We start from the raw sequence: 16,617 nt of genomic DNA, 5'->3' as shown, positions 1-16,617 counted from the left end.
CAAACAGCGTGCCTGTAGTTTGTTCCTGTCATGCCCTGTGGGAAGGAAGCTCCAGACGTGCCCTTGAGGAGCCACCAGCATCTCGCTGGAGAAGGAAAATGGACACTGTGGGCATTAGTAGAGAACAGCAAGGCCTGGGGGACCGGCCCTTCCCGTGGAGTAGATGTTCCGGAGGGCAAGCAGCTGCTGGGTGGGGTGCGCTGTCAGCCAGCCCTGCTGCTGAATCTCCTGGCAGCCGAGGCAGGGAGAGAGGAGAATCTGGTATTCATTGTACGGTTGTTTCTAATTTCCTTCTGCTTTCGAGATCCTCTTCTGTGAGAGAACAATGCCCTGAGAGGCTCAGGCTTCCTCGGCTGGGCACCCGCCCAGCTCTGGGGGAGGTGGTGCCCAGGAGCCAGCCAGACACTTGCAGGCCAATGACATCTGATTCCCATCTTCTGAGAAATCTCTGGGGACGGTGGGGTTTGGTGGCTGGTTCAAATCCCCTCCTGTCATTTGTCATTATATCCCTGGGGCTTGGAGGGAGTCCTCCCAATCTCATTTATGAGTGTTCTCTGAAAACGTTCCCTATGTGCCCAGGAAGGACAGTCCTTCATGTCCCACCAGGAAGGCAGGACCATCAGAGGTTGGGTAAGCAGAGTGGGCTGTCGGACCCACGGGACTCCCTGTAGGCTCTCGAGACGGGAGCCAGGAGGCTGCTCCGTGCCACCGAGTCCCCAGGAAGAGGGGGGAGAGGGCAGGGTCCTTGGGCACGTCGTCCAGCTCACAGAACAGTGCTGGAGAGAGACCCTCAGCGGAGGACCCCAGGGCTGGCATGTCCCCGGCCTCAGAAGTCCAGCTTGGGGCAGAAGGCCCAGGACCGTGTCCAAAGAAAATGGGGTGGGGTTTCCTCATTCCTTTCTGTCGTCACACTTGGCCTCTTACTTGTGGATTTGAGTATATTTATCAGCCTTGCTGGGTTACTCTTTCATCACCAGAAAACAGAGAATTCTAAAATAGTGACCCACATGTGGAAAGGGGCAGAGACGGCAGAGAGCTGTTTGACTCCCATCTTCCGGGCTGTTGAGAAAGAGGCTCTGAGGATGGCAGGTGGGAATAAGAGGAGTGAGGGGACAATCCAGGTCCTCCAGGGGCTCCAGCCGGGGTCAGCTGTTCTCAAGATGAGACGAGACCAGAGCAGTCTTGCCCACACGTAAGTCACTCCGGTGCTATCATCAGAATTTCTGTCACATTCACATGCCATCATTTGCTATTTGTTTGATAGCTGTCTTTAAGTAGGTTTATTTTAAAAACCTTACATTTAGGGCTTCCCAGGTGGCACAGTGGTAAAGAATCCGCCTGCCAATGCAGGAGACCCAAGAGATGAGGGGTTCGATCCCTGGGTGGGGAAGATCCCCTGCAGAAGGAAATGGCAACCCACGCCCATATTCTTGCCTAGAGAATCCCGTGGACAGAGGAGCCTGGTGGGCTACCATCCATGGCGTCACAAAAGAGTCGGACACCACTGAACACAGCATACATAACTGGTGGTCCGGTGGTTAAGAATCTGCCTTGCAATGCAAGGGACACTGGTTTGATCCCTGGTCCGGGAAGATCCCACATGCCGTGAGCAACTAAGCTGGGGACGCCACGGCTCTGAGCCTGTGCTCCAGAGCTGGCGCTCAGCAACAAGAGAAGTCATGGTAATGAGACGCCCGCAAGCAGCAGCAAAGACAGAGAGCAGCCGTGAAGTAAATAAATTAAGAAAATAAATTTAAAAATGTACATTTAATTACAAAAAAAAAGACTTTATATCGCTGCCATCAATGAAACCTGGAAGTTTTTTAGTAAGCCCTGAAACAAATTCATAACTGCGAAAGTAAAAATGTTCATCGTGTACCACTGAAATCCTGAGCACCACCCAGGGCTTTGTGTAGGTTCTTGGCGTAAGCTTTTTTTAAAAAGATTATTTATTTAAATTTACATTTGATTTACTATTTATTTATTTTGGCCATGACACTCATCTTTTGGGATCTCAGTTCCCCATCCAGGGCTTTAATCTGGGCCCTCAGTAGTGAAAGTGCAGAATCCTAACCACCAGACCAACAGGGAACTCCTTTTAATTTATTTTTATTTAAAAAAACTTAAGCTGAAGTATCATTGATTTACAATATTGTGTTAGTTTCTGGGGTACAGCAAACTGTGTGATCAGTTATACATATATATATATTCTTTTTCATATTCTTTTCCATTATGGTTTATTATATGATACTGAGTATAGTTCCAGTGCTATATAGTAAGACTTTGTTGTTTAACTATATTATATATGGTAGTTTGTATTTGCTAATCCCAGACTCCTAACTTATTCCTCCCCCACCCCCTGCCTGCTTTGGTAACCGTAAATTTGTCTTTTTCCTATGCTTGTGAGTCTGTTTCTATTTTGTAAATAAGTTCACTTCTATCACATTAAAAGTTCCACATATAAGTGATATCCTATGATATTTGTCTTTCTCTGAACTTCACTTCGTATGATAATAATCTCTAGGTCCATCCATGTTGCACAAATGGCATTATCGCATTCTTTTTTATGGCCGAGCAGTATTCCATTGTATATCTATTTCTTGGGGTAGGTGTTTACACACCAGAGTGCCTCCACACTTGTCTGAGAGGGTGAGGTTGACATGGATTACAGTAGGAGGGAGGTGATGTGTGTTACCCTGTGACCCCATAAAGATACTCCAGGAGAGCACCCCAATGCTTGACCAAGGTTTCCCTGGGATCTGTATCAGCATCTCCAGCATGGGAGAATGACAGTGTCTCCTTCAGAGGCTGGGGGAGGAGGGGCTGAATTCGTGTTTTCACAGACTATTTAGAACAGTGTTCAGTGTTAACACCTACCGTGTGACTTGGGAGATTCTGACCGAGGGCTCTCCCAAGCCATCTGCCTGCCTGGAGACAGGCCAGGACTGACACTGTCTCAGGGCACCCTCCTGCTCTCATGGATCTCTTGCTCTGTAACTTCTCCACTGGGACAGGTGTGGTCAGGTGGCCTGACCTTCAGTTCCCTCATAATTATAGGATTAAGCTAAGATTAGTCATATATATATATGACATCGCATTAGTCATCATGAAACACCCTCACTGAAATTGTGGTCATCTATGTCCACTGGAAGCTCTGGCATGGGCTTCCAGGGACCGGCACTCCTGATCCCATGCTGGGGGGTTGTTGATTCTGGGTCTGCACCTCCATCTGACCAGTACTGGGCTGTTTCTGGAATGGGGCTCGCGGCTAGGAGAGAGAAAGGAGCTGTGGGAAGCAATCTCAGGTTCCCTGGTGAGACTGGAAATTCTGCTTCAGGCCCTGGAATTTTGATTTCCTCTGTGGCCTGGCCCTTGCCTTCCCCTCCCCCAACCCACTCCTTATTCCCTTATTCGTCTCTGATACATCCTCCCCGTCCCCCACTCAGATCCGTTTCCTCATCTGTAAAAGCGGGGGTTGCACTAGATCATATCTGAGGCCCCTGTGAGCTTGAAAATGCTATGATTCACCTCCCAGCCACCCTCTCACTTTTCCCTTGGGTTTCTTGATTGACAGGGAGAAAGGTAGCAAAAAGAGAAACTGGGAGAGCCGCGCATCCTCCAGTGTAGAGACCACCCACCCACCCACCACCACAGGAGTATCTGGTCCAAAGCGAAAACAGGACTGAAGCTGAGAAATGCTGCTTTTAGGGATGGAGAGACAGAAGGGGAGAAATGATTTAAAAGACAAACGTATGACAAATGCCCCCAGTTGATAAATGGCTAGACAAATGATAATGACGGAAATTTCAGGGAGCAAAGGAAATGCATGGGGGAACGGTTTTTAAAGGGGAAGAGAAGGATGTGTTTGCAAGGTGATCACTGTCGGGGGTGTGAGTGTGAGTTGCTGGGCCCACGCTGGGGGACTGCCATCTCCCCCTCTGTGATTCACTCTAAAAGATGCTGCTCCTCTCTTAGGGGCTTCTCCAGTGGAATCTCAGCAGCCCAGCCAGTCAGCAAGGGTGCCTGTTAATGCTGCCAAGGAGCAGGCTGGATGGTCCCGAAACCTAGGCGGTCATTACTGCTTGAGTGTTATCATGTGAGCCCGTCATGCTTCGTTATTTTTTCCTGTGAGAACTTTGCTCCTCATCGAATTAACAATCAATCTCCAACTTGACAGGAAGATACCACGAGATTATTAAATGAAATTAATATAGAGTGTCTTCATGACGGTGGAGGTGGGCAAACATTTCTAAAAGAGGACACCAGAAAGCACAACTTAACCACAGGAAAAAAATAGATAAACTGGATTTTATCAAAATTAAATGCCTCTCTTCATCAAAAGCACTGTTAGAAACATGAAAAGAGGAAAACTCTAATTAGAAAAGATATGTGCACCCCCAATGTTTATAGCAGTCTTATTCATGATTGCCAAGGCGTGGAAGCAACCTAAGTGTCTACTGACAGATGAATGGCTAAAGAAGATGTGGTATATACACACAGTGGAATATTACTCAGCCATAAAAGAGAATGAAATAATGCCATTTGCAGCTTCATGGATGACCTAGAGATTATCAAACTAAGTGAAGTAAGTCAGACAAAGAAATGTAAATATATGTTGTCACTTCTATGTGGAATCTAAAAAAATGATACAAGTGGACTTATTTACCAAATGGAAATAGACTCACGGACACGGAAAACAAACTCGTAGTTATCAAAGGGGAAAGGGAAGGAGGGACAAATGAGAAGCTTGGGATTGACAGATATACATCGCTATGTATCAAATAGATAATCAACAAAGATCTACTGCATAGCACAGGGAACTATACTCAATATTTCATGATAACCTATAATGGAAAAGTATATGAAAAAAAAATCCGAATCACTTTGCTGTACGCCTGAAACTAACATAACACAGTAAATCAACTTCAAGTAAAACATTTTTATTTTATTTTTTATTTTTTTTTTTTTCGCCCCGGCCCCGCCCCCGGACCTAAAACATTTTTAAAAGGCAACTTTAAAGACATGAAACGGTAAGTCTCAGTTTTGGAAGAAGATAGCTGCAATACATATATCTGTACATATATCATTTTCGGAGTAAATGAAGAACCACTATCAATCAATAACAAAAAGGCAAACAATCCCATAAAAACTGAGCAAAAACCTTACAGACACCCACAGAAGAGCATGTACAGATGGCCAAATAAACTATGAAAAGGGGCTCAATGTCATTACTCATCAGGAAAATGCAAATTAAAACCGCAAAGAGATACCGCTACACAGCCACCAGAAATACTAAAATAAGAGTGAACGCCAGGTGCCATTAAAGACACGGAACCGCTGAAACTACCATGCATTGCTGTGGCGGGTACAGAAATAGCATGGCCTCTTCGGAAAACTGGCAGATTCTAGTGGACTTAAAGCTATGCCTACCCTCGAATCCAGTAATTCCACTCACAGGTATATATATCCAGTGTTGGGCTGACCAAAAATTACGTACGGAGTGTTCCAAGGAGCTACTGCCCAATCCCATCAATAGAAGACTGGAGACAGTGATGGTGGTGCAGTCTTACGATGGAGTACCACACACGCAGCCATGACAGATTGCTCACTGTCTGAATCCATTCATCCGAAGTTCAGTTCTTCAGTTCAGTCGCTCAGTCGTGTCCAACTCTTTGTGACTCCATGGACTGTAGCACACCAGGCCTCCCTGTCCATCACCAACTCCCAGAGCTTGCTCAAACTCATGTCCATCGAGTCAGTGATGCCATCCAACCATCTCACCCTCTGTCGTCCCCATCTCCTCTCACCTTCAGTCTTTCCCGGCATCAGGGTCTTTTCCAATGAGTCAGTTCTTTGCATCAAGTGGCCAAAGTAAAGTCTTTTTTAAGTGGAGTTTCAGCTTTAGCATCAGTCCTTCCAATGAATATTCAAGACTGATTTCCTTTAGGACTGACTGGTTGGATCTCCTTGCAGTCCAGGGGACTCTCAAGAGTCTTCTCCAACACCACAGTTCAAAAGCATCAATTCTTTGGCGCTCAACTTTCTTTATAGTCCAACTCCCACATCCATACATGACTATTGGAAAAACCATAGCTTTGGCTCGACATCTGAAGTTCAGGGAGAAGCAAAGAGAAACTGTGATGGGTCTGATGATGGCTGTGTTTGGTGGGTGTATGGAATGAGAAGGGGCAGGAGGGAACTTTGGAGGGAGGCAGAAATCGGCAGACTGGGGTGGTGGGTATATATGTGCATGTAAATGTAGATGATTATCAAGCATATAAAAGTAGATGATTATCAAGTAGATGAATGCATTTTATGTACTTTTTACATGTGATGCTTCACTTTAAAAAAAATGAAAAGGAATGCAGATTCTCATGTTCAAGGGAAGTAATAACAGCAATAATAATGTATTAAACACCTTATATGTGTCAGGAGCTTCGTATAGATTACTTCACTTCATCCACCCAAAGTCCCCTTTGGTTAGGTAACTATGCTCATTTTACAGATGAGGAAACTGAGGCTTAGAGAGGTTCACTAGCTTGTCTGAGACTCCCAGCTGGTAGGTGCAGGGGTCAGGACTTGAACTTCACAATCAGAACTCTTGCTGCTGCCCAGGGATGAAACCCATACCCCCTGCATTAGAATCACGGAATCTTAACTGCTGGACCGCCAGGGAAGTCCTTAGATACCATGTCTTACAGAGAATTCCGGGGCTTTCCAGGTGGCGCTAGTGGTAAAGAACCCATCTGCCAATGCAAGAGACGCGGGTTCCATCCCTGGTTCAAGCAGATCCCCCGGAGAAGGGAATGGCAACCCACTCCAGTATTCTTGCCTGGAGAATCCCATGGACAGAGGAACTGGGAGGGCTCCAGTCCATAGGGTCGCACAGAGCTGGACACGGCTGAAGTGACTTAGGACAGCACAGCACAAGAGAATTCATCATGTATCCTGACATTCTAGGAACTCAAATCCCTGCTTCTTCTTTTAAAAATCCGTTTTATGCATCCTTTCCATGAATTTGTTCCAATCGGAAGAAGAAAGAACTCAGGGTTTCCTACCCTGCCAGTTCACCCTAACCGTTCTGTGTTGTAAATTCTCTGAGAATGAAGTACTGATTATTGGCCCATAGCAATCCATGTTGTGAGCCAAGCTTGGACTCTAGCTGTGCTCCCCTTAAACTGTGAGGCTCTCTGGAAATTTCTCAAAGCCCTTGTTTCCTTGTCTGTACACAAGGAACTGCAGCACTTACCTTGTACTCTCATTGAGAGGGTAAAATGAGGTCGTCCGTAAGACGTGCTCAGCTCACCGTCAGCCCCGTAGCAAGCGCTCAGAAGAGGGTGGTGTAGAAATGTCAGAGTTTTCCCTTTACTGATTCCCTTTTAATAATTCCTTCCAACACTATGATTATTTTTAATTTTTTGGCCGCAATGCACAGCACATGGGATCTTAGTTCTCCCAGCCTGGGATTGAATCTGCACCCCCTACATTAGAAGTATGGAATCTTAACCACTGGATTGCCAGAAGGTTGAAGTCCCTCAACCTTCTTAAAAAGACTTTACTCCTTTAAACCGTTCAACACGTGTTTGGCGGTGGGAGGGTGGGGTGGAATTTATGCGAATGATTTCTTCACAAAGTGGAGATCCTGAGAGAAGGGGGCAGAATCATAGTGCTTCAGTGAGGTTGTTTCCAACCAGATTGATCAGCGAGATGGTATTATTTGTATGGACCTTCAAAAATGAGTAGGATTTACTCCCAGAGAGAGAACCAAGGTCATTCTAAGTTAGGGGAGGGGGGAGGAGGGGGTACGTAGAGGAGGTGGGATTGGGGAACAGTGAGCCCACCGTTTTGGTGAGTGCCTAAGATTTATGTTGAGACAGTGGAAGATGAAGTTGGAAAGGAAGACTGGTCCACCAAGAAGGCTGGACATTTTCTAGAGGAACTGATGTCGTGGAACATTCTTGAACAGGGGAGGTGTAGGGGGAAGGTGGGGTGTGCAGACCCATGTGTGAGGTGAAATCAGCTCAGCCAGGGGGCCAGAGAGGAGAGAAATGTGCGGGTCCAGGTAGGGATGAGTCGGTAAACCTGGGGGGGGGCGCGGGGGGGAGATGGAAGGAGGGTGCAGGTAGATGGCAAAGGGGGAGTGAGGACTCAAGTCTGGGAGCTCCTCTCTGGCTGGCATGTAGGAAGCAGGAAGAAGGTTGGTTTGGAGAGGATGATGAGAGCTTCCTTAATGGCTAAGACCAGAGGTCGCGCATCTTACCCCGCCCCGGTTCCTCACCACCTTCGGCCTGCTGTTGGCACGTTCTCAAGAACACACTGTCCTCTCTGGCCTCAGACTTGCTCGGGGCACCCGAAGGACAGACCCTGCCTTTCTACGGGCTTCCTTTCTACCCCTGCCACATGGGAACCTGCAGAGGGAGACGTGTCAAGACCAAAACAGATTCCACTGCGGAATCGCTTCCAAACTGACCCCTCCCAAAGGCAAGCATTTGTTAGGATGCTCTTCCAAGGGGTGGGGGGAATTTTTTTTTTTTCAGCCTGTGCATGATTAACTAGAAAGCCCTCCTGATTTCATGGAGAGATGCAAACTGTGTTTTGAATAAAAGTCCCTTTGTTATTGTTGTTTCACAGGGCTGTAGCCGAGGCCAGGAAGAAATCCGCCCCCTCCGAAGGCTGTTTTTGTGACGGTTCTTTGGAGCATTGTTCTAAAAATGGGAAATTACATATCGCTGTGCCAAAGGAAACAAACACCTGCAGTTAAAGGAATACCTTCCATGAGGTGGCTTTGAGCGCCCCAGCCAGTTCTAGATGAGGACTGCGGGGTGCCAGTTCTTTCTGGTGCATTTCGTCACTTCCCAGGGGGGCGGGTTTGTAACCAGAGTGGGCTTTGGTGACGGGGCTTAGGTGATGGTTCCTCACTTATTTACTCAATAAACATCTATCGAGCATCTACGCTGAGTCAGCCTTTTCACTACCCCCTTCCCTGGTGTTATTAAAATGACCGGGCATGTTGACCACAGGCAGCAGCAACTGACACTATTTTTCAGATTCAGTATCTGACTTCTGCCCCCAAGTGATGAAGACACAGAACATCAACTCCTTCTCTCCTTCCTCTCCTTTCTTTCTCCACCTTTCTTCCCTTCCCCTCTCCCCACTCTCTCTTTCTTCTTTTTGGTTGTTTGTTCAGTCACTCTGTCGTGTCCGACTCTTTGTGACCCCACGGACTGCAGCTCGCCAGACTTCCCTGTTCTTCCCCATCTCCTGGAGTTTCTTTATTAGTCTACACACACACACACAAAATCAATATTTTCAACATGTCATTCAATACATTTCTTTAGGCAAAGAATTTTCCAAGTTTCGGGTCACTGGGGTACAGTCTGAAATTCTTGTCTATGGTGTAGATATCAAAAGATAATTTTTTTTTTTGGTTATTGGGTTAATATTTAACATCTTCAACTTCAATGCAATTGCAGAATAATCAGGTCTTGAAATTTATCGATCGTGAAGTGAATACATTTCAGATGGGTTTGTGGGTTCAAAGAATCAAATTTCATTGGCTAATCTCATCTTTATGAGAAGCAAGAAAGAAGGAAAGAGTGAGTTCCTGATTTTTGGGAATATGTTGATGACTTTGGTTAGAACTTCCCGCCCACAAAGTGCTTGTCTTCCTCCAACAGGTTGGCCAGTGGGTGATGGCCAATCTTTGGGAGTCAGGGTTACCTCCCTGGCACCATTTGGTCATCAATGTGGTCCCACCTGGAAGAAGAGAGAGGGAATAAAAAGGCTCTCCATTCCTGTAATGTACTTAATCTACAGTCTTAGTTTCCACACTGGTCTTAACTTATCCACTAGAGGAAGAGTCTAGGAGCTGAATTTTGTTTTGCTTTTTTTTTTACAAAGATGTATTTTTTTTAAAGTTTTATTTATTTATTGTATTGTTTTTTGACTGCATTGGGTCTTGGTTTTGGTGTATGGGCTCCAGAGCTCGTGGGCTCTGTAGTTAAGGCACGTGGGCTTAGCTGTCCTTCGGCATGTGGGATCTTAGTTCTTCGATCGGGGTTCGAACCCGAATCCCCTGCATTGGAAGGTGGATTCTTCACCACTGGACCACCAGGGAAATCCCAGGAGCTGAGCCTTGAAAGAATCTTAAGGTTGCCAGATTTAGCAGATAACAATATTAGGTTAGTTAAAAAATTTGTTTGGGTTTCCCATAAAATCAATGAAAGATGCCTGGTTAAATTTGAATTTTAGATAAAATAATGAGTTAAAAAAATATATACATATATATATATAGCCATGTCCCAGACGTTGCATAGGGCATGGAGGATGGAGCTTGGGTCTTCGGGTGACTTTTTGGAACGGGGAGACTGGAGTCTGGGGAGGTGGGGGTTTGTTGCCTGTTTCAATATTAATGTGGGTGCTGTGTGGTAATGCGGGAAGGGTCACTCAAGGAAGGAAGTCTGCCTGCCGGGGAGGTGGTCTGTCCTGGGCTGGCAGCATTAGGACATGGGCCGTTGGCTCTCCCTTCTGCCCCATCTCCCTGGGTTAGGGGACTGATGAGAAGTGGGTTCTGGTTGTCCTTAGACAGCCCTGCCCAGGTATACCTCGTGGCCCTATAGCCTCAGGACCTGCCTGAGGGACACAGTGTAAGAGTTTCATCTCAAAGGGGCGGCTGTACACTAACCGAGCATCCAGATGGAGAGCATATTGGTGGAGGGACTTCCCTGGAGGTCCAGTGGTTAAGAATCTGCCCCCCAATACAGGGGACACGAGTTCAATCCCTGGTCGGGCAACTAAGATCCCACGTGCTGCGGGGCAACTAGATAGCCCATGCAGTCTATGGGCGTACCACCCTGAACATATGTGATTTTGTCTGGAGATCCCATGCACCACAATTAGAACAGCCTGTGGGCAGTCAAAAAAAAAAGGCATGTTAGCAGGTTCATCAATCAGAGGCTAGTGAACCGAAAGGCATGTCCTCTCCTGCAGATGAGCGTCAGGAAGGTCCGGAGGCGAGCGCAGTTAGAACATTCTTCCACCGCTCTTTCTCTCCACTCAGGACCCCTGTGCCTCCCTCTGGATGCAATCCATTTCCTTCTCTTTGGCCCAGGACACCGGGTTGGGTTTCCATGTCCTACACGACACCCACATTCTAGTCCCACACCCCAGATGACTCTCTCATCACCCTGGTGGAGTGTAGGGTGTGGCTGCATTCTTTTCTCCTAGTTAGAGACGATCTCTGGATTCATTCCCCAGAGATGGCTCACTGCATCTACTGTCTGTGAATGGAGCAGCCTAAGCTGGAGGGCAGCTTATTTCCAAGACTTGTCCACGGCTGTACCCCCAGTTTAGGTGCGGGAAGCAGCAGGATTTGAGTCCAGAGCTCGGGCAGGGCCAGGCTTCTAGTAGGGTCTCCCAGGCTAGCGAGGAGTCTGGACTTTATCCTGTAGGGGACTGTGAGCAGGGAAGGGTTTTCATCAAAAGCACTGAAGATGACTCTTTGATTTTTGGCAACCATGGGAAGTATATTGTGGAAAGGGACGAGATTGAAATCTTAGAGGCCACTTAGGAGGTAGGATAACGGCCTCTCAAAATGGGCATGATCTCATCCCCAGAAGCTGTGAATACATTAGGTTACATGACAAAGGGAAAGGAGGGTGGCAAATGGAATTAAGGTTGCTAATCAGCTGAGATGAAGCGATCACACTGGATTACCCGGCCGGCCCAGAGCAGTCACAAGGGTCCATCCACATAGAAGAGGGAGGCAGAGGAGGAGGCCAGAGGGAGAAGAGGAGGCCAGAGGGAGAGTGGAGGCTGCCCCGCTGACTTTGAAGATGGGAGCAGGGGCCGCGAGCCAAGGAATGAAGGTGACCTCTAGAAACTGAAAAAGGAAGGAAACACACTCTCCCCTGAGAGTCTCCGGAAGGAGTACAGCCTGCCAACACTTTGGTTTTTAGTCTAGTGAAATCATTTTGAATTTCTGACCTCCAGATCTGTAAGATAATACATTTGAGGATTTAAAAAAAAGCAAAACCATTAAGTTTGTGGTAGTTTATTACAGAGGCCATGGGAAACTAGTTCAGAGGTTATTTGCAATATCCCAGGCCACAGACAGCGAAGGCCTGGCACTGGGATCGGAGTAGAGAGAAGGGGGCACATTCAAGGTAAACTGAGAAAGCGGTAGACTCGGAGACCTATGGATGCATAAGGTCAGAGGTCAGGAGATCCTTCTTCTGGGCCCAGTGCCCTGAGGTCGGTCCTCATCTCCTCACTACCCATGAGATGAGGAGAGGGCCCAGGCTCTCTCCTTGAGAGCCCCTGACTGACAGCATCTCCACTCTGTCCTAGGGCTGAAGGAGTATCCACATGTGTCACCAGCGTCGTAAGAGGGAATTCTAAAGGACACTTTGAGCTGAATCCCTCACAGACACTCAGGATGCTTGGGTGCTGCAGACACACAGCTTCAGCTATTTTAGGAGTTAACTAGATTCTTGTCATGGGTTTGGAATCCATTCATTTGCTGGGGGACAAGTCTGAGTTTCAAGGCCCTGGTTGATCCATTCTGATGCTATCAACTGTGCATGCTTAGCTGAATCTATTTTCAGATTTATTTCTGCATATACTAAAGGTTCATAATTTGGGTTTGCTCATGGAAATATGTCGGGTGGCTAACTCCTAATGATTCATCCTCACATTGTTTCCATGTGCCCGCTGGTGTGTTCCGTAAGTGCCTGGGGAGGAACGCTCCCTAATTACACGCTGCAGAAGGCATTGTTTGTGTGGCCCTTTCATCATCAATTGATGTTTTCTTTATCATTTATCTGAAGCCTCTCTGAACAACAACCACCCTATGGTGAATGACTACCCACAAAACCCCTGGCATCTGCAAACAGCATGCTTGCATTAGCCATAAACTAGACATCATTTTATCCATATCATCTTGATAAAGTTGATGAGGGTTGGTTTTGGTTCCTCTTCCTGCCTCATGAATCATTTATAGATTTTCCTGCCAGGCTAACTTCAATCCGCTCACGTGTTGAGGGTGTAAAACTGCAGCTTTCCTACAGATCCATCAGTTTAGGCTCTATATTGACATAGCAAGGGCAAGTCCTTGGATTCTGCAGTGTTGCAATGATTCTGCAATGTTGATTCTGCAATGATGGCCATGTTTAGTAATGACTACTCCTCTTCAGCTTCCTTCAAGAATAAATCTAACTGGGATTTCTCTGGCAGTCCAGTAATTAAGATTCCATACTCCCAATGCTGGGGGCAGAGGTTTGATCCCTGGTCCGGGAACTAAGATCCTTCAAGTTACATGGTGTGGCCAAAAAAATAAATAAATAATAATTGTTCTTTCGGTTGCAGGTTGTGGGAGTAATATATTAAAAAAAAAAAATTCTCCCAGATTCACAGTTTAGTTAGATAACATGATCAAGAAATTGGGTCTTTCCCCTGGGCTCTTCAAAAGAATGCTATGAATGCTAAAAGTAATATAGTGCTAACAATACATTTCTAGCTTTTAACTTTTTTGTCTTTATTGATACAGTTTACAGTTCTTATTAAAAAAATTTTTTTTACTGTTTTTAATTTAAAAAACCTATTTATTTATTTGGCTGTGAGAGATCTTAGCTGTGGCATGCACGATCTTTAGCTGTGGCTTGTGGGATCTAGTTCCCTGACCAGGGATTGAACCTGGGCCCCCTGCATTTGGAGTGTGGAGTGTTAGCCACTGGATCACCAGGGAAGTCCCATACATATTACATTTTCACTTTACATGGTTTGTGCATAATGCTTCTCAAACGCGGGAAGCTTCTATTCATTACATTGGCCTCCTTGCATTTTATTTTATTTTTTTCCCAATTATTTTTATTAGTTGGAGGCTAATTGCTTTACAATATTGTAGTGGTTTTTGCCATACATTGACATGAATCAGCTGTGGATTTACATGTGTTCCCCATCCTGACCCCCCCCACCTCCCTCCCCAAGGCATCCTTGCATTTTAGAGTTTAGCATATTCATAGTGAAAAAGGCTGATTATATAATTATATATTTATATAACCGGGGCTGGACACACTTCTCCTCATCTTCCTTCTTCAAATGTAAAAATCCTTCTTAGCTTGAGGTCTGTTCAAAGATAAGCCATGGCCCCAGTGTGGCCGGGCAGAAAAGAAAAAAAGAACCCCATGACATTCTTTCATTTTTCTAATTTTTTTCTGCTTTCCCGAAACATGAGTCACATAGATATGTGCTCTTTCTGTGGCTGTGATCAGTTCATCTTGCATTCTGCTCTTTTAAAACTGAATGTACATTTCTGTGTGCTGACAGCTCACATTCTTGGGATCGCCTACATTTGCAGCTCCTCTGAGGTGGAGACTCTTCCTGCCATATAATTGGCCTTCCTTTTATCCCCAGATACCTGCTTTATTTGCCCTAGGTAAATATTTCCCTAGTTCTGAATAGGTAATTAAAATTCTGAACCTTTTATGGCCCTGGATCCTTATCTGTTTGAACAATACTCACCTAGGTGGATGGCTCACTGGAGGCCAAGCTATGTGAGTTAAAGATGACCTGGATGCAAAGGAACCAGGGCCTAGGCAGTGGGGGAGAGGGGAGGCAGGAGGCTCGCCACCCCCATGAGGCCCCACCCTCTACCAAGAATCTCTTCTGGAATTGCCAGTCCCCCTGACCCGCTCTGGAATTTTTACAATCACAGGCCCTCTTTTGTGGCAGATAGTGAGGGAGGGGTGGGATGGCTATAGTCTGGGTGTGTGTGTGTGTGTGTGTCTGCATGAGTGTGCACGTAGGTGCATATTTTTTTGGGGGGGTGGACATTTCTCATCAGTGTCATTTCAGTTATTAGCCCAGGAAATTCCTGCCTTTGGGATCCCACTCTTTACTGTAGGGCAGGAGTTGGGGTCTGGCCTTCAATCTGGATTGTGTGAGGAAGAAATAAGAAATTGCAGAAATGCTTGTCAGGGAGTAAGCAATCAATAAAATTAATTATTAGGTTACTTGAGATGTTAAAAAAGGTGGACGGAGGTCAGAGGACCTGCTCCCCTAGCGCCCGGGGCTCCTCTGTACCTTCCGGACCATCTCACGTTCTAGATTCTGTTGGACTTGCCCTTGCAATTGTTCAGGAACGGAATTACTGCTAATTCCCAAAGAGCTGACACATGCCTGGTAGGGTTCAGCGGGCAGCAACTTTATATGACTGCCCTTGCTTTTCCTCAGAATTCTTATTAAAAAAAAAACAAAAACACAAACCCTGAAAAATCAAGTTAAAGCAATCACAGATGATACAAAAACAACAACAACAAAAAAACCCAAAACACCAGACTACGTTTCCTGTGTCCCGCGGAGTGAGCCGAGCTGTGTGGGTTGCGGGCTCAGAGGCCCCGACCTGACACCTTGGTCGACACTGCCCCCTAGTGGCCATGGAGGCGCCGGCTGCTGAGGGCGCGGAAGGCGCGTCCCCGCGGGACCACGTAGCTTCTTGGAAAAATCCGAACCGAAGAGGTTTCTCTCTGCAACCCTCTCGTTCCGTGCCCTCTGCGGTTGCCCGCTCCATTCCCGCTCCCCCTGTGCGCGTCCTCCACTTCAGTATCTGGGGATGGTGTGGCCGGGTCAGGGGCCGATTGCCACGGGACAGCGGGTGTTTGGAGGGTGTTTATATCCACATGGGACCCACGTTTAGGATGAGTTCTAGTCTTTGCCTATTTTGCTCTACGGCGATTTGCTTTTTCTTCTTTTGAGGGGGTGAGCCAGACGGCATGCGGGAATCTTAGTTTCCCGACCAGGAATGGAACTGGTGTTCTCTGCCTTGGAGGCACCAAATCTTTTTTAAAAATAAGTAAATATTTATTTATTTTTATAAATATATTTATTTGGCTGTTCCAGGTCTTAGTGGTGGCACGTGGGGTCTTTGCCATGGTACGTGGAATCTTTTATTTGTGGCAGGCAAACTTTTAGCTGTGGCATGTGGGGGTCTATCTAGTTCCCTAACCAAGGATGGAACCCAGGCTGCCTGCATTGGGAACTCAGAGTTTTAGCCACTGAACCACCAGGGAAGTCCCTAGGGTGAATTTTTACAGCAACTGTCAATAGCTTCCAGCAGTTCATGCTGTGTGGCCTGTGCTAAGGCCCTGAGATAGGAAGGGGTTTGGCGGCTTGGTTCTTAAAAAACAAAAAGAACTGCAGGCCAGCGGGGCAGACTGCAGAGACGGAGTGAGCAGTGGGAAGGATGGGAGATGAGAAGCAGTGATGGGTGCATTCTGCATTTGCAGTTGGTGAGAAGAGTGTGGGGAAGCTTCAAAGAGCCTTACTTGATTGGAGTGGGGGAAGGGAGTTTTCATTTGATAACTGGCTCTGGCCTTACTGTGGAAAGCGGACTGCAGGGCGCTAGAGTGTAAGCTGGGAGGCAGTTAGGAGCCCTCCTCCCCCGAGGTTGTGCGGGTGAGGGAGCGGTGGTGGGGCCCAGGGTGGCTCTGTGGGCAGGCAGGCGGTTCTCAGAGGCGTTTGCAGGTGACTTGCTTGGCTGAACATGACAGTACTGGAGGACGGGTCGGGACTGCCCCTTGGCTTCAGCCAGAGCAGCTGGGAGGCTAAAGAAGGAATTTA

At 46.8% G+C, this 16,617-nt stretch overlaps 1 protein-coding gene across 2 annotated transcripts in view; it reads left to right on the top strand.

Annotated features, from left to right (window-relative positions):
* AHNAK (AHNAK nucleoprotein) overlaps positions 1 to 8,948 on the top strand; it is a 95,579-nt gene extending 86,631 nt beyond the window's left edge. For both annotated transcript variants that reach the window (XR_006266390.1, XM_043451715.1), the window contains one exon: positions 8,632 to 8,948. Coding sequence is in view for 1 of the 2 variants with exons in the window: in XM_043451715.1 (XP_043307650.1) it covers positions 8,632 to 8,639 (8 nt within the window). In the remaining variant the exon portion in view is untranslated. The remainder of the gene's footprint in view (positions 1 to 8,631) is intronic.
* Positions 8,949 to 16,617: the final 7,669 nt, after the last annotated feature.

Source organism: Cervus canadensis, chromosome 29 (assembly GCF_019320065.1).
Source record: "Cervus canadensis isolate Bull #8, Minnesota chromosome 29, ASM1932006v1, whole genome shotgun sequence".
In the NCBI taxonomy this organism is placed as follows: domain Eukaryota; kingdom Metazoa; phylum Chordata; class Mammalia; order Artiodactyla; family Cervidae; genus Cervus; species Cervus canadensis.
The sequence above is the reverse complement of the archived record's forward strand: the minus strand, read 5'-3'. Positions and strand labels throughout refer to the sequence as shown.